The 19158-nt window shown below is 37.0% G+C and overlaps 2 protein-coding genes across 5 annotated transcripts in view; both read right to left on the bottom strand.

Annotated features, from left to right (window-relative positions):
• LOC145678839 (synaptic vesicle glycoprotein 2C-like) overlaps positions 1–19158 on the bottom strand; it is a 198861-nt gene that overhangs the window by 9751 nt on the left and 169952 nt on the right. For both annotated transcript variants that reach the window (XM_081749397.1, XM_081749396.1), the window contains exon 9: positions 73–232. In XM_081749397.1, the coding sequence (XP_081605523.1) occupies positions 73–232 (160 nt within the window). The remainder of the gene's footprint in view (positions 1–72; positions 233–19158) is intronic.
• Positions 2798–19005, bottom strand: LOC145678838 (uncharacterized). Of its 3 annotated transcripts, none has more exons than XM_081749395.1 (5): positions 18548–19005; positions 13931–14062; positions 12217–12434; positions 10183–10342; positions 8478–8733 (listed from the first exon to the last, which is right to left on the bottom strand). In XM_081749395.1, the coding sequence occupies exons 3-5, from the start codon at positions 12400–12402 to the stop codon at positions 8612–8614; spliced, it is 468 nt and encodes a 155-aa protein (XP_081605521.1). In that variant the 5' UTR covers positions 12403–12434; positions 13931–14062; positions 18548–19005; the 3' UTR covers positions 8478–8611. The 3 variants fall into 3 exon arrangements, with proteins under 3 accessions (XP_081605519.1, XP_081605521.1, XP_081605520.1); XM_081749394.1 differs by having other exon boundaries at positions 13931–14065; XM_081749393.1 differs by lacking the exons at positions 12217–12434; positions 13931–14062; positions 18548–19005 and having other exon boundaries at positions 2798–8733; positions 10183–10316.

Consider the following 19158-nt stretch of genomic DNA (forward strand, 5'->3'; position numbering starts at 1 on the left):
GAGCAACTTTTAGTCATTTCGAACTTTGGAAGAAAATGGTTCTATTTCCCTTTATTTGAATAAAATCTGTACCTGAGGTGCGTTGGGAAAATTTCAACCACTATACAGCAGAGGACGCTGAAAGGAACGGTTGCTGTTGCTTCAAATATACAGCTCATCACAAGGCTCTGAATTTTGGAGCTCACCAAATAGAAAGCAAGCGCTGAGCCACCTGCTCCAAGGAGGCTGGATACTGCAAAGGAAAGAAAATATTTCATTTAGGCAATTAAACACACGATTTCTTTATTTGTAAAGTCAAAAGTAAGTAGAGGAAAGTTGGGCACAGTGAAACAAGGGGCGTAGTGAAACAACCTGATTTACTCAATGCCATCTGGAAGCATACTTTTCAAACCCAGATGCTAGCAACAGTAGTGATTGTGACACCATATGCTAGTTTGCAAATGATTACAACCAACTGTGATTTCTGTGTTTTATAGGTTTCTTTGACCTTTAGGTGAGAACTAAAATATTGCTTTAACCCCTTGCGTCCCAGGTGTCATTTTTCTATGTGCGTGCTGTAATACCGGTTTCATTTACTGTTAAAAGACTTTGTAGACCGTTATATAGGGCATAATTATTGTGCGCGCGTGAGGAGAGCATTCACATTACTGAAAAAAACAATCATTTGCAATGTGGATAATTTGCACTCAGAAAGGGAAATTCTGATGTCTGAAAAGATTTTATGCCGCTTCAGGTTGGCAACACTGACCGAAGATCAAAGACAAAGGTTTTTCTTTTCCGATCTCTATCAAAACAAACACACGTGTGTTGTAATTGATTGCTTCCTTAGGCCTGCCAGTAAGGTGCTGTCATCTAAGGAGAAATAGTATAACTATGTCTTACCTTGCATCTACTAATAAATTTCAACATCTCCAGAATTAATACGACCTTAATAAGGAATACGTTTTCATGACATCCACATGGATGTTACTGGTACACAAGGGGTTAATCATTGAAGTGTTCAGCTACTTAAAGAGTTAATATTGAAGAAGACTAGTTAGACATTAAAAGAGACAACACTCTTTTCAAACATCACACAGTATAAATTTTGTATCACTTAGCAAAGATCGTTAATTTAGATATTATACATGGTAGCTAGAAAGAGAGCACAATGTAACACTTATATTCGGGGTGCAATGAAACATTTCATTGTGCGTGCCCTGTTTCGGTTGTTTCATTGCGCCTTTTTATTGAAACCAACTCTGTTACGTCAAGAAAAATAAGCAACTTAACTATGCGGTCACACCCAAAAGACAAAACAACTGTTATTTTTTTGCTGTCAATTTCTCACATACCAATATTCGTTTAGCTTCTTCAAGGATTTCGTTTCGCAAAATAAAGCCTTTTTTTTTATTGTAATCTAAAGTTACAATAATATTTGGTGCTCTTCAACCCATGTTACCAAAAATGGTTGGCCCAATATTGATTTTTAGTTGACATCACCAATTATCAACCGTTGAAACGATGGTTGGGCATGTCCGCTTTGCGTTTGTTGGGCCAACTCACCATTTCTCAACGTTGGTCCCACGAAGAAAACAACAGTTTTTCAACAATCTCCCAACCGTTGATGTCGCGTCAACCATTTGTTCAACCATGTTTCACCCGTTAATGTTTATGTCAACGTTGGGCCAACAAAAGATCAACCGTTACCGCAACCGTTTGACAACGGTTAGCATTTTACAACATTGGCCCAACAAAAAGTCAACCGTAATTACAACCATTATTCAACTTTATACACATATCAACCATATATCGACGTTGGGCCAACGACAATAGAAACAATAACACAACCGTTAATGCACTTCAACCATATATCGACATTGGGTCAACGACAGGACACGTGATAACTCAACCGTTAATGAACGTAAACCATTTATCAACTATAGATCGACGTTGGGCCAACGACAATACAAATGATGACACAACCATTATTCAACTTCCAACCAGTTATCAACGTTGGTCCCACGTTGGGCCAACGATAGGTAACAACGATATTTCAACCAACATGGACTGGATGGCGGGGATGGTAGCTTCCTTTGTCGCAGCAGGAGAATAACGGTATTGTACCTTGTACAGAACCAGACAATACTGACGCAGCCAATGGTGTACGGGTAGCAAGCCTGCTTGCCAAGTGGCATTCGGCTAGATCGAACGTAACTACGAACCCTTCTCCGGCAGGGCTTTCTCTGGGTTTCCTCAGTCCCACCTGGGGAATACCCGGATGCTGAGATGTGCAAATCCAGAGCCTCGCTACCTTCCCACATTCTTGTCCCTCCTATATCGGCCTAAGCATTGATATCTAAAGGTTATAAATGAAGTTCAATTTCATTAGAAAAGAAAAGTTGAACTTTATTTATAACCTTTAGATATCAATGCTTAGGCCGATATGGGAGGGAGAAGAATGTGGGAAGGTAGCGCGGCTCTGGATTTGCACAACTCAGCATCCGGGTATTCCCCAGGTGGGAGTGAGGAAACCCAGAGAAAGCCCTGACGGAGAAGAGTTCGTGGTTACGCTCGACCTAGCCGAATGCCTCTTGGCAAGCAGGCTTGCTACCCGTACACCACTGGCCGCGTCACTATTGTCTGGTCCTGCACAAGATAAAATGCCGTCATTCTCCTGTTGCGACCAAGGGAGCTACCATCCTCGGCAGTTTGTAAAAAAAAAAAAAAAAAAAAAAAAAAAAAAAAAGTCATATTTCACACATGACTGGTGAAAGGACTTCAAGGACCAGAAGGAAATCAAAGAGGTATATTTGAGCGGACAGTTTTTATTCAAAAATTTGAAGAAAAAAAAAACATACACATACACACAATGTAATTTATACATGATGTCAAATTATCGTACAATTAGTATTTATAACATGTTAAACAAACCTTTAAAAGCTATAGTTATGCTTTGAAGGCCATTACGCTTATTCGGATAACCAATGAAAACATTTGTTTCTTTCATTGATAACCATTTACATTTTCGTTTTACTGATAACTATTGATAACTATATACATTTTGCTTATTACTCGGATGTCCTAAAACTATAATGTTTTACGATAATTGTATAGGAAATAACTTTACTACAAATAACAGTGTGATATTTTGTGTCATTTTACAATATTTGGAAAGATTATACGGATGTCGCAATATGGATGGTCTCATTTTTATTTTTTAAATTCTCAAATGCGAGAAAGGTTTCCTGATAAGTATTGAAACAACGTGAAAACAATTCGTGCAAACAAGGAATAAAAAGAGTCTTATTTGAAAAATAATTTTATATTACACTCATAGAAACTACCTGTATACATACATGAAACGTTCCACAATTATGCAAGAGGGCACAGAACTCTGCTATGGCATACCAAGAAAATATTAAATACTTTTCATTTCTTATTAAATACTGATACGATTTAGACAAGAATGATACATCACAAAACTGAAAAAAAAAATGCATTGAAGGCATTAATACTAGGCCAAAAATTTCCGAAATCCGGCTTTCAAAAAAATCCGTACTTAGATGAAACAAGCAGTCTGGGTTTCGAGATTCTGACTTTTGTTTTAAGCCGCGTGGTGCTCTTGAGCTCACCGTCACAGTTAAATGGAGGGGAGCGGAGAAGCCACCTTTTAGCGGGATATTATGGCGAGGGCCATCTAGCCAATGTCATCATAGTATGCACCTTCCGGCTTCTGCTACGCAAGGCCATTCACATGAAACAAGTTACCTGACAATGTTTCGGGTCGCCCGACGCATCCGTGTATCCCATCGGTGATATATTCAACATACGGAAAGTAGAAGCGGATGCGATCGAAATACAAAATAGAAAATTTCCGCGTTTTGCTTAAATCAGCGACAGAGCTTTTGACAGTGTCGGGCAGCCACTTGTTTCATTCGGGTTGCCTTGAGTAGCAGAAGACGGAAGGCGACAACAATGATGTAATTGGCCAGGTGGCGCGCCCCAATATTTCCTGTTCAGTAAAATGGCTTGTCCCTATCCGACTGCGGCGTTTTAAGCTAAAGAGCAACAAGCCCACAACACGCGGATTCAAGTTGGACCAAAACTTTGAGCAGTGTTTACGAACTGAAAGCTTTTTTTTTTTTTTAATATCATTTCTTATGTCTATTTATTCAATTGGTCGCGTGCGGAATTGCCGTACTTTACAAAAGCTGGTTTTCCATTGCCTTAACACACACACACATACCAAAAAAAACTGGAGGTTGGTTAAGCACATTAACTCAACGTGTTGACTCTTGACCGTGGGAGAAAAAAAAACTGGATTATTTTCTAAACATCCCTTTTTTTTTTTTTTTTCAAAATTAAGATTTTTCCGACATTCGAAATTTTCTATTTTATTTTCCGGAATCTAGAAAGTAAAATTTCCGAAATTTCCCATCCCTAATTAATACTGTAGTACAGGCTTGGATCAAAATATGTCTCCTGTATGCTAGATACGAGTGTCCCAAAATTCACGCAAAAAGTAATTGTTACATTTTGACTTGAGCTGAAAATGAGCCTTATCGCCGATTACACTTTGAGGGCTTTGTTAATCAACAAAATCGTTGCATTTGTAGTTCAGAAAATCGAATTAACGCCTTGGAATGCCAACAAGGGTAGTACTTCAAGGAAAATGAACGCTATATGAACGAAAGTCAGCCAGATTCATTTAAAATGGTCATGGAAAATTTCAACAGTGAGCGTATGTGGAGGCTATTTACCCGATGTGTTGTTCCATGCATAACCGTATACTGTATAGTTTATGAATGAATAAATAAATAAATACAATCAAGTTTTAAGTATAAATATGTATTTTATGTCAAAATTAATTCTTGCGTGAAGTTTGGGACACTCATTATTAGCGTCCTTTCTAAAAGAATTCAGTGGTCTTCTCTGCTCACAATTTTTTCTCTCTCGGAATACCGTTAAAACCAGATTCTGAAAAATACAGCAGCTGTATAGCTCCAAAACCAAACGTGTCTCATCGAAGTGAAAAGCCTTAGTCATGATTTCACAACGAAAACAATAGCTTTTTTTTTTTTTTTAACGTACAGAAAGAGGCATTTTGCAACGTCATTAATTTTGGTGCTAAGCCTAAAGTTCAGATCCACGTAAGAAAATTACTTGGACAAAGTTTTTCGGTTACTTCACACATTCTCCGGCTATCATAAAGAAAGTGCAGATTTCCCACCTGAGCTTCCCTTATGAGAGTAGTAGAAGATAGTTGTGGAAAACAACCGAAAAATTTTGCCCATTTAATTTTTTACGTGTATCTGAACGTTGGGTTAGCACCAAAAGTAATGACGTTGCGAAACTAATGCTTATATTACTGATTTTCCCATATAGTTCTATACAGTTCTAAAAAAAAAAAAAAAAAAAAAATCCAGTATATTTCTAGGGTTTGCAACTCAGTACACACCTGCTATTTTTCAACTCTTCAAATGTTAACTGAATTCACTTTGGAGATCATACATCAACGGTACTTTGCAGCCACTTCATATCTCAGAAAATTAGATTTTAAATTTTTTAACCTGGATGTGTATCTTTGCTCTAACTAACTTTCTCTCCTGAAATACAATAAAACCTATCTAAGGAACATTAATCAACATGCGCGGCATCGCATTCCCATCCAAGCGCACCAAGAAATGTACAGCTACCAAAATCAAGTTATACACGAACCAGATTTATCGCGAAATCGTTGATTTCGAGGGCCCGTAAAAACTAATCGATGTTAAAGACGGGAAAATGAGCTTATGAAGTTTGGGTGATATGGTAGTTATGCACAAATGTGCAAAATTGCATGTTCGTAGCATAAACCATGTCTGAGTTGTGGACCTCTGAAATCAGCTTTTTTTCGCCCACTCACGTACTCATTGACTAACTGACTCTCATTGTTTAGGGTCCTCCCAGTTAGCTAGAGAGTTGAAATTTTGCACAAAGGTTCTTTATAACGTCCCGAGTATTGAAAAAATTATGAAATATGAGGTAGGTCGTATCACAATATTTTGTAAACTTTATGCAAATGTTTTTGCACTAACATGTGAAAAGTGTTTCAGTGAGCTTTAATCAACTAACCGTACTATGAAGTGTATGGGGTTACATATATGTCAAGGACGTTACGTCAAAACACGGTCCGATCCGATGAAAAACATCAGAGATACCAAAACTTCAGCTAAGTTCGACAGGCCCAGAATAGTGGTAAGACGGAGGATGGATGAGCAAAGCTCCTTGGCGAAAACATGTGATAGAAACTTTGGAAGTTGGCGCGAGGTCTCACACCATCGTCAATCCTAAAACTCGAATATCATCAATCTTGCCACCTCTCGGCAACTTCCTAACTTTCTCTAACAGGTCGCCAAGAAACTTTCGCTCATCCATCTTCCATCTTACTGTTTCTTAAGGCTGACGAACTTGGATGAAGTTTCTGATCGGATCTGATTAGAACTGTCATATCTTCTTTTCGAAGGAATGTTTTTTCAGATATAAGGTAGCAGCAAAATACTGTCGATGTGTAAACTCATAATTCTAATAAAAATGGTCCATGTTACAATAAGGAAGACAGTAATACAGGGATTCATTACAGAAGTCCCTAATTAGAATGCATTTTGTGAGAAATTCATCGGATGAGATTGTTAATTCATCCTTTACTTCGGATGCTCTAAACATGTGTAGCGAACTGCTATTAAGAGGCTTATGAAATATGTCTGTTTTCTTCAAAAACACTTGACACCTTAATGAGTAAGGTTCAGAGTTTCTACTATTCTGAACAATTGATTTTATCAGAAGTACTTCTTTCGCTTTAGTCATAAAGCAATTATCTGGTGATTCACAAGAAAGCAAACACCCACCAAGTTTCTCCAACCGTATGGACTTTATGTTTTGCTTCTTGTCAATTGTTACTGAACGGATCCTCTTCATAGTATTGTCACACACTGAATCTATTTCGCACAATCTGTTTGCAACCTGCGTCAACTCACGATTGGGACCACGCACCATGGATTTAATCTTCCGCATTTTATTTTCAAAGGGAAAAGCAGAAAAGTTATCTAAGGGCCCGTAATTGGCTACGTCATCTGCTATGTGAAGTAAATTGTGAAAATTGTATGTTAAAATACTTCTAGAATAATATACATGGAGAGAACTAACAAAAACGTGAAGTAGCTGACTTGCATATAACCTCCACTCCTCGTTGCCACTGAACATTTTGCTACAAAGTATGCAAGCTGATACATGTAGTATGAGAAAGTGTTCATACAAATGGTTAGGGAGAATTCCTCGTAAAACTATAGGTCCGAAATACAGTAAGAAAGCCCTAAGCTCCGTAGCTTTCCAAAATTTAAAAACACTTAAAGCTCTAGGTTTACGAACAAACTCTCTAGGACAAAATTTGGCAATGCTTTCCAATCTTTGTGACACTTCCCTTGTTTGAAGAAAGCTCAGTCGGCATTGTTTGGGACCCTTTTCAACCCACATCCGTATTAACTTTTTTGTCACTCCTAAATATAGAAGATGCATAGCATCTAAAGGAAATTGTGAAACTAATCCTAACTGTAGATTAGACAAGATGCTTTCGCAGCGTTGATGGTCGTCGTAAAACATGTTACGAAAGTCGGAATCAGTTCTTTTGTTGAAATTAACTTCATACTGCCATGTTGTATTACCATAGCTGACTCCCTCTTGTTCACATTTCTCACATCCATGAAAGCTATTATGAGAGACTATACACTTCACATATGCCCTTGCTGGAGCATCGGCTACAAAACAACTTACGCGAAAACCATAAACCTTACCATTGACAACTACTCCTCTTGTTTCCAATTCAAGGCACTCATTCACGAATGGTTGAAGAAATTCATAACTGCTGCTAGGTTTAGAATCGCCCAAGTAAAGAGCAATTATAAAGGGCGTTTTGTTAACCGACTGATCTAATAACCCAAGTATCGGCCAGAAAGATTTTGAAGAGCTTTCGCAAACAGGTAAACCATCTACATTTACGGTAAGAGTTAATAAGTCAGATATGTCGTCTGGTTTTAGGGTTGATATTATTGGATATTTTTGACCATCTCGTAGACCTTCATGTGCTAATTTTACTATTTCTTTTTCCACACCAAAATAAACTAAAGAACCACGATCATGTAACACTTGAGTGAGGACGTTTCGTGGAGTTTGCAAAAGCGTCCTAGCATCTGTAGGCAAATCAGGAAAATGAGGTTTCAGAATCTTCAAAAGTGCCGTTGTTGCATTATTAGGTATATTAAAGGTTTTAGACCAGGTGATGAGCTGATCTTTTACTGAAGGCACACAGAATGAATGATGTGGTGCATCCACACTTCCGTTCTCACTACTGTTTGCAACTATAGAAGTTACATCATTACTTGTCTCACTACTGTTTGTAAATATAAAAGTTGTTGCAGCGCTTGTTATACAAGGGCTGTAAATATTTACATTACTAGCAACACTTGTACCTGAGTGAAAGTTCACAAAATTCGTAGAACATCCTGCAACCTGTTTCCCAGATGAACGCAATGCCTCAAGAATGGTCCATTCCTCCTTCTCGATTAGTCTCCTCTTGTGTCTCTTGGAAATTGGATCACGTACGCCTTCGTTCTCTTCCTCCATTTCTATCTCTTCCCCAGCGGAACCAGTTCTGAATACTTTCTTTTATTTCCTGGTCTGTTGCTTTCCTGGCTATTCCATTAAGACGCACAGCCCCTGAAATGAAAATAATTTGTGAAGTCAACAGAACAATACTAGATATACTACAAATAGAACCAATAGATTACATCAATCCTTTATTATCCGTACTTCAATAACGGTTTGAAAACACTTGAAATATGAATACGCAAACTTACTACAATGTTCTATGTAACAGACTGGCGTGACTGAAAATAAAAATATTGTCTTAATGATAGTTGATTTTAAAAAATTACGATTCTACACAATGAAATAAGATCTGAGCACTCACCATATAGAAATAGTAATTTTAACGGCCTCACATCATAATATTTGGTTGTAATTAAGTAAAGAAGAGAGATCAAAAATAAAAATGGGTAAAAATCATGAAGGAAATTTCACAACACTTTAAGTCAGAACATTGTATAAACTATGCATGAATACTAGAGATAAGTCACAGTCTACGTAAACAACTGCAAGAATCACTGCTATGCTTTCTTCTGAGATATTGGCAAACTGAAGGAAATTCGTGTCAAAAAAAAGTTAACTACGTTCAACGTTGATAACAGTTAATTTTTATTCCCAAACTCTGTATCAAGTTTTAATTCTTTACAACATAAAAATTGATGATAGGTCATCGAGTTTTTTTCTTTCTTTTAAGTGGTGGGTTTTAAGAGGGCTCTCGACGCCAAAATTAAATTGCACGCATGATTTTACAAATGATAGCGTAGTTAAAACTTCTCTTAATATTTTCCGTTGTTTGGAAGTTAGGAAATAAACTTTTTAACGCAAAAAACAATTCATTCCTCGCTTTTTACATAACCAAAACATTCAGAGGAATTGTAACTACGCTATCATTTGGAAAATCACATTGTTAAAAGAACAACAACTTGCAATTTTTCTCCTCTTTATAAGTTTATGAAATATTTAGGGAAACGTTTAAAATTTGCGGCAATTTAATTTCGGCGTCGAGAACGCTATTAACCTTTTTTAAAAATTTGTTAAGTCGTATATATCATCTGCCCGCTTCTACTTGAAAACACATTTCCTTTTACACCTAGGTTTGCTTACACACAATCTTCTGTACAGTAAATATCGCATAGGGCTACGTGAATATCCCCAAACCGAATCTTCCATATCCAAATACAATACAACTGTCAGTTCTCATTTTGCAACACTGCTCTCTTCCGCATTGAAGAAAATTATTGAAGATGTACAGAACTCCCACCAGTGAAGGCCGGTCTCGCTACTCTTGTTCCTTCTGGCGGCCCAGGCTAGAAGTGGGTGATGAAATGCGAAAATGAGCTTCATTGATTTTGCAGATATGCTTTTTTAACATGAAATAATTCAAATATATTTCATCAACCTCTGCTCCTTACATAATAGTATCATTGAATTTCCTTCAGTGAAATGAAAAGCGTCAACACAAGTCGACTAGTGCCACTGCATCAAATTTACGAGAAGTATCGAGATAAGGTAATATCCTACCTATTATTATTCTTGAAATGGTCAACTTCTCCAGGGATCTCTTTTTACATTTCCCAGTCCAATTGTACAAGACAGCTACTTCGTCAGTAAAAACTCTTCTTAATATGTTTCTCACGACGTGGCCAAGATTTCTCCCACCAAAAGTGCCAAGGTACGTTTCCTGAAACAGAATTATAAAAAATAAGAAAAGAATTGAAACACTTCCTTCACGTTGTAAGTCAAGCAATCACAATATACTACTAGTGGGTCTACAGACCAATGGCCTCACGTCAATTGCAATAACTATTTAACATCTAAGGGTGGATTTCTATAACACTACTTACGCACTGACTAGGATGAGGATTGTTTAAAAGTCCAATTTTTGTTGCAAAGACATCATTTAAGGAATGCAACGGTTCAGCCGTCGCTTGAAAGCCCAAGTAAACTAGTTACTGTTTGGAGGTGTTTAGCCGGTAACTAAGATGCAATTTTTCAGAATGAACTGTTTAGTAATCAAACAACTCCGTATTTTTGAAAAGATAAAACATTATTCACGGAGAATAACTGTTCACGGATGAATAAAGGATGATTTTGATCCCATTCTTGCGTACCGATACAATCATGATGATGTACGACTCATGCATTGAATTTGAAAGCACACAGCACACGAATCGGTTGATCTCCCATGTTTAGGGTAGTTTGACACACGGGATTATCCATTGGCAACTGCTCTAAAGCTCTAATACTTTGTGGGAACTACTTATGAACAGGGAGTGCTCAAAGAACATCTCACACACACACCGCCGTTGTACTTAAGGTCGAAGTTGTAACGTAAGAGACGACGGTGTGCTTCATGTTGAATATTTTGAACCATGAATACGTGTGCGTGATAGAGTTTTGAATATGAAGGAAAAAGCCTCCTCTAGGCATTCCATCCGGTTAAATATTACCAGGGTTTGTTCTTCGTTAAGTGAACCATTGATTTCGTTTTTTTTTTTTTTTAAAAAAAAAAAGTTTCTAACCCAACTTAGCGAGCAACATCTTTATTATCTGAACGTATAATTGTTTAGAAGCAGGGCTGCCACAAATAAACTACAATAGTGTGAACTACTTTGTGGGTACGAGTTTACACAATTTGGTACTTCAGTGTTTTTAAAGAAGGATGTTAAAAATTAAAATGTATTGCCTTGGACGAAATTTGAAAGTTGACGTGTTTTTAAGACGCGTAAACAATAAATAATGGGGTTCGGTAAACTTAATTCAACAATTCACGAACGTAGCACAACGAAAGGTTAAAGTCCTAGACACATTTACACATTAAATTCATCTCTAGGTATTATTTTTAATTTGCCAAATTCTCCGTTATTCTAATGGGATTTTATTTTAATAAAAGAAATTTGAGGCCCTATCCCCTTGGTTTCAAATCTTTTAGGTATCCTTCCATTCACCCCCCGATTTACTTTAACTGATTCTTAAATTCACTCTACTAATTAATTAAATGAAGTCCTCTTCAATATTTCAAACGTACTGAATTGGCCTCTTTTCATTGAAGGGTGGGAGGCTCCTTTCGCCGGTAGGATCCCTTGAAGAATCCACATTCGATTTTTATTCTTTCTTTTTAATCAACTTTGGGTTAAAAGGGGCAAGGAAGGGTGTAAGATAAAAATGACGGGCAGTTTAGTTACAGGTCTATTTCTGCCTACTGCACTGTTACCTTACATGAATAGGTCTTACTGCGACTCCTTCCCAATATCTAACACGCCCTTTCCTTCCCCTGTGTTCATCCACAGTTGCCTAAAATCCAAAAATAAATTTTGATTCTGGATTCTGTGAGCCCCCCCCCCTCCCAAGGAAAAACTTGAAATATCTTCCTACATAAACAATTTACGATATTCCGGAATGAATAAAGTATCTAAAATTGGCAAGATGTTCATTAAAGTAGACAGCTTGAATAATATTTAATTTGTCTCCTTAATTTAATTTTTAAATATTGATGCACGGAAACAAAATTAGCGTAAAAATGCAAATATACTATTATTTAGAACACAAGCTTACCAGCGTCGTTGCATTATCACGTATTTGAAGCCATTCTTCCAAGTTTAACACATCTTCTACTGATGTACATGGAATTGTGCAGTTTTCCGGTAAGTTCACTTTTGCAGGCGATGTAGAATTTGCCGTTTTTAATTGGTCCTTCAGTAAACAAACATCATTGCTTAAATCTATTAGCATATTTTTCATTTCTGCAAGGTGTCTTGCAACTACTGCAAAACCTAGAATGAAAACAAGATGGGAGAAAATTAATACTCAAATTTTTTTAATAATTACTCTCAAATATTATGTTCTTGTTGTGTTTAAGCATGACGTGTATGAATTTTTGGATGAAAGAAAATACTTGTTAGAAAAGGTAGGCAGTGGGAAGGGACGGTAGGCCGAAGCGCCAGAATACCATAAACACACCATTTGCTGTTTAAATTGAGAATAAGTGACCTAAGTATATCTAGGGTTGTTGTATTTTAAAATAAAAAGAAAAAGAGATAGTAAATAAATAAAATAAACCTGAAGTACAAAAGAAATAAGTAATTTTTAATTTACTCTCACTCACATCTTGGTAAATACTTGATTTTTACTGAAACCCTTGACATTAAGTTACGTCCACAATCATGTGAATATGTTGGCCTTACGTCCAACCCCAGAAAATGTTTTCTTAAACAAGGGTACTGAGAAGTTAATAACATATATTTTAACATAGTAAATATTTAATGTAAAATAACATATAGTACTGTATTCATATATGTTAAAATTGTACTACGTTACTTTGTACTACACGACTATTCTCTAAAAGTCGAAAGTAGAAGAAAAAAATGATAACTACAGGAAGTTTTATTTCTCCAGATATTTAAGTGATTTTTATTATCCTCCAGTGTTTATATACTTATCAAGTGTGTCTGTTTGTTTTAATTACAGTATTACACTCTTGTAATACCTACCAACTTGATGAGCCTATATTCAGATCAAGCTGGAAAGAAAACACGAAAATGCCTACCTAATGTATATACGTGTTAATTTGCCTGAACTGGCATGTACCACAACTACTTTTAACAATTAAAACTTTAGAAGGGATTTTTCGAACAGAGCTACGTCTTTCATCAGGCATGAAGCAAAAGAAACTCAGGGAAAACTAAATTAAGATTAAAGGAAACGGACTATTTACATGGAGTCACCAGCGTGTCATTGTGCCAGCCAATATAGTTGAGTTTGTACCCAGACTTCCAGAAGAGCAAATGCATCCTTATTCTGCACATTCTTTAATATTAGACAACAAACCATAGTGGGCGGTTTCAGGGTTTCAGAATTACAAAATATCTTCTAAAGCCTTTGTAATTCTTAAACCTCATATCATTCACTCATGGTTGGTTGTCTGATGTTAGATCATGTGCAGAATAAGATGGATATGATCTTTTGGAGGCGTGGGTACATAATTGCAATTTCATTGCCATGAATAATGGGAATGCTTTGTAATTCAGCTTCTGTTCAGGCAAAATAAAATGGTGGAGAAACGTAAGAACAAATCTGTCACTTCATAAACTGTTACTTCATTAAAGTTCTGAGGGTGGTTGGAATCCAAAGTTATTCATTCGGTCCCGCGTTGCATAGCTGCGATGGTTAAAACGAACGTATAATTCCAAATTTTAATATCATGTAAACAACACGAAAAAAATAAAATTTTGGCAAAAATGCAATACTAAAATCAATCACAGTAACTTACTGCACGAGCATTCCGAAACTGTGGACGACTGTGGATAGGTCGAGTTCGAAATAATTCTTGATGTTCCGTCTTCTAACAGCTGACTGCCAGGTGATGTATTTCCATCTGAACTTGGTCGACCTTCTGTAACTTCTGCTGAGAAAAAAAAAATAAATAAATAAAAAACTCAAATGAAAACTTTCGCAGATTATTCAAAATATTAAGATCATATTCACAGTCATACATTAAAAAATACGCTTTTTGGAACAGGGCCCCAAAGAACAGGTAGATTCTTTCAACATTTCAAACCACCTCTACTTTACACTAGATACATTACCACATTAACTACAAAAAGGGGCCGACCAGTGCTATTTGTCAGGTACCATCTCACCATTTGTGTGCTAGGACTGAGAGAAACTCTGGAAAACCCGGTTAGGATCGTCGGCCGTAGGAATCGAACTCATGATCTCCCGAATAAGAATTCAACAGAGCTAACTAGCATGGTCTTTATTTCCGTTTTCATGAACTTAAGGTGTACGCAAAAACGGGGATTTCTCTAATATATACATATATATTCCCCAGCAACCCTACAGTACTTTTCTTATTACTTATTAAGCTTACAGTCGTGGAGCAAATTGTGAGTTTCAGGTTACTAGTATTCTATAGGAGATATATTCAATTTTGAGGACACTGAATCCCGTTTCTAATGTTTTCTTTTTCGGGAAGAAGTGAGATTTTCTTAGAATGCCCAAGACCTGGACAAAGGTAAAATTAAAAAAAAAAAAAAAAAAAAAAAAAATTGCACAGAAACAGGCTCAAACGTTTTTGATACAAACCAACCAAGCTTTCTCAAATTTTAAGATGGATTAACCAAACAAATGTTTAAACATTTTTATTTAGTGAGCTGTTGTGTAAAAGTTCATTTCTAATTCATACGTATCTCACAGTTGTTTGTGGAGAATTTAGATAAGAAAATAATTCTATATTTTGTAACATGTCCATTTAATTAAAAATTGCTCTTGCAAAAAAATTATTTTTTAAATTCATTTATAACTGTGGGAAATACGAACATTATTATTCTCTAATGTGGAGATTACTAATCTTACATACTTCCTATCATCCCATTCCTGGCGTACTCACGTATCTCAATTTTTCTAACACGCGAACCTCGTCCTTATCGACGCACATGTTCAGCTCATTTGGTATGTGGATTGTTGACATAAATATCAAATTGAACTGTAGTACTGGTGCTGTAGTGAATTTAATACATCACGTATCTCATGTGTTAATACAGCACAGGGTGGCGAGCGGGAGATGTTTCTGAAATTCCCTGACCAATTTAGGGTTTTGTAACCTGGAATACCCCTGTTAAAACTGCCCCCCCTCCTGTGTGTGACATTAAATATGGTATTTCATTTAGCACAAGGCCCAAAACGTTACTATAACCATTCCTCATATCATCATTATACAATTTTTATGCAATATAACCTAACTTTATCTAACATGAAGTCTGTATCGAGGACCAGATAACGTAACTGCCGAATTTACGGCAATTGTGTACATTGCAATCTTCATTAGTGCTATCGTACGACACGCTTAGTAGCTACTCAATGCTGCCAATGTACATGAAAATGGGCCGTTAACAATCAGCGGTAATTGTTACGATTAGTAACTTACACAGTGTTGCTCATGCTGCTATTATCTCTCTCTCTCTTTTGATTACTAATTATGTCTAGAATAAAAAAAAAAATCAATAAATGCACTTGGAGAAAAAATCACCCCGTGTTAAGAGCGCGCATTGCATGCCCAATCACTCCCTACAAGAAACTTTATTTTTTGTCTCACAGGGTTGGCATATTATTAGAATGTAGCCGATTGGGTAATATTTGACGTGAGCCGCTTCGGAGTTCGTGCAAAAGTTGGGGGCCAAATTTAGCAAAAATAGAAAGATTTACAGGAGAAATGTGTTAATAGCACTGAATCGTAATTCAACTGTCAGTGAAAAAATGAAATGAAATTTTTGAGTTTTACGTCCCACGCTTATGCCGGTTAGGCTAAAGGAGACGGTGATGATGAGTAATGAATGAAATGGTGGAATGAAGAAAGTGGGAGAACCCCGAGAAAACCCACGCACACGGTCAACTGTCAGTGAATTGTGAGAAAAATTTAAACGAATTTAGCGAGAAATAAGAGAAACAAATGAAAGTGAATCGCGATATAGCCGTGAATAAGTACCTAAATGGCCTAATCTTGCATATCGTGCGATATTTCAATATTAAATTTCGTGCTTACGTATGTGGGAAGAGAAAATGAAATGAAATCTTTGAGCTGTACGTCCCACGGTTATGCCGGTTAGGCTAAAGGAGACGGTGATGATGAGTAATGAATGAAATGGTGGAATGAAGAAAGTGGGAGGAAACGGGAGAACCCCGAGAAAACCCACGCACGCGGTGTTCGTCCACCACAAAGTTCACTTGGTGGGGGCTGGGATCGAACCCGGGACCCCAAGTATGTGGGAAGAGAGACTGAGCAGTTGTACAAATCATGAAGGTAAGTAGGAAATAGTAAAAGAACCAAAACCAAACCTAACCTAACCTATCCTAACATAATTTTGAAAGGAAATTACAAAATATGTAAAGAAAATAACACAATTGTTGTTGTAAAAACTGGCCCACAACTTGTGCACAATGGCTGCCACTTCTCTCATACAGTGTTACTTATAGTACAAATCAATGTTATTTTGGTTACTAATAATGTTAAGATCAGAAAACCCGAAGAACAAACCTCAATAAAGGCACCTGTGGGGGGAGGGGGGTTAAGAGCATGCCATATACGCGGTACCAATACCGGTACTTCCAAACAGTGTTATTTGGTTATTACTTATGTCCATAATCCTACAAAGATCAATAATTTCATTGTGGAAGGAAAGGAACGTATTAAAAGCGCACAAACACGTCCATCACCTTGCCGCGTCTCCGCCCTCTAAGGACCTATCCTTATAAGACACTTAATCATCATCTCTCGTTCACAGAGTTGGCTGTGGTAATCAAATAAAGGTAGATCATTTTAACTGGCAACTCCAATCGCTGAAAAGCCTCACGCCAGCTAGCGTTGTACAAGAGTGAGAAGAGGCTAATGTAAACTAACACCAATTAGGTAGTTACTTATGTTTGCACGGTTGTGGACATAATTAATAACCAAATAGCGCTACTTGGGAGTAGCGGGATTGTGTATAGCGCGCTCGTAACACGGGGTACCTCCCCCCAGCATTTTAAAGGTTTGTTCTTTGGGTTTTCTGTTCTGCACATTTATTAGCAACCAAAATAACACTGATTTGTATCATAAGCTACATATATGAGAGAAGTGGCTAATGTAAAATATTACGAGAATTGCTCCTTCCGTCGTACAGCATTGCTATATGGTACAAATCATCGTTATTTTGTTGGTAGTAATGTCCACAATGCTAAAAAGGGCGGACGTATTTCAGTACAAGGGCACATAAACGTTTTTGGCATTGTGACCTTGCACTCAAAACGGCTTAAGTTTAGAGTTGCCCCTCCAGCCTGAAGGTGCCCTTGGACATTGCAGCATACAGAAAACAGTGCTTAAAGTATTAAAAATTGTTACATTTCACTTAACTTCATTACTCCGTGTGCATCACAAAAATTTAAAATGTTTTCTTCATTATTTTTGCGCATCCGTTACAGCTATTCGCCATATTCGCCAAATTTTACAACTACCATGCTGCTGAAACATTCCGCAATGCTTCCGCATCCGGCAAATAGTACTAACTTCCACATATTTTTTCTCGTATTAAACATAACTCTCCTGCCGAACTTACATACCTAATCATCAAATAAAAACTTCAAATTATCATTTCTTACCTCATTTCTCCTGTAAATTTTCCTGATTTTTATAAAAAGCGGAGGGGTAACTCTAAACTTAACCCCTCAAAACTCCACACACTATCTCCTTTTTTAACTGTGGACGTTGCTAGCAACGAAATAACGATAATTTGCACAATAGCCAACGCTGTCTTTTGCGCGCAAGGACACATTGCCGAAATTAGGTGTGCCCTTGTACTCATATATACACACACTGCATACCACCCTTTTTAGCACTATGCACATCGCTAGCAATGAAATGACGATGATTTTCACCATAGCAGACGATGTGTGACAGGAGCTAATGTGACCTATTATCGCATTTTTTTTAAGATACCGTACTCAAAAAAACAAACCTGTTCCGAAATTACTTGGTACAATCGCGTTAACGGCGTATATCGTGTGCAGCTCACGGTAAAGTTTTACTGACACCATTTGTGTTTATTTTACCACTTCTGAAACAAACTCACATAAATTTAACGAACCTATGAGGAAGGAGGACCAGCTAACGCAACGCTTCCCACATTGCTCTACCCGTTTTTAAATTTACGTACACCTATTATGGGCAATCATATATCAATAGAATTACCTGCCGCTTTGTTTATAATCCTAGCGAACACAACACGGGATTTTATGTACGCCGAAAGTTTTGATTGCGTATTGAACTACAACCACTTATTATATATAAGTTAGGCATGCTACTGAACATATCTACAATGACATGAAATAACTACAAAATTGCATGAAAACTTACCGAAATCCAGCAAACGGAATCCTGCTGAGCGCAATGTTCGTACATACACTACACACTATGGCGGACTTCTGGCGGTTCGCCTGATGCACTCTGGGTAGGAATCACTCCTGCCTCCTACCGTCCACAGTATGAACTAGACGTGAAAATCTGGTAATTTCAACATGAAAAATATCATATCTAAATTACGTAATTGTGTTTTCTTCTGTTTTAATATTTGTTTTACTTTCCATTAATACATATTTTATATATATAAAAAATACACCTAAAAATCAACAATGGCCCACTGTTGCAAAAAGGTTGGTTGAATTCAACTATTATTTCAACGTAAAATGATGTTGGGCCAACAGTGGGACTTGGTTGGTTGCAAATAACGGCGTAAACAACACTGGACCAACGTTGCTTTTGTCACCAAAAATCAACGCAACCATATTTTAACGTTGGCCCAGCCATTTTGGTTACTTGGGAATATAATATCAAATTACCAGTTTTAGCAAAAATATTACTATTATCATTGTGTCGTATCTGTTGTTTCATTGTGCCCCGGAATTGGTTACGAAACATGTCGTATCTGTTGTTTCATTGTGCCCCGGAATTGGTTACGAAACAATATA

Source organism: Thermobia domestica, chromosome 2 (assembly GCF_964235325.1).
Source record: "Thermobia domestica chromosome 2, izTheDome1.hap1.1, whole genome shotgun sequence".
In the NCBI taxonomy this organism is placed as follows: domain Eukaryota; kingdom Metazoa; phylum Arthropoda; class Insecta; order Zygentoma; family Lepismatidae; genus Thermobia; species Thermobia domestica.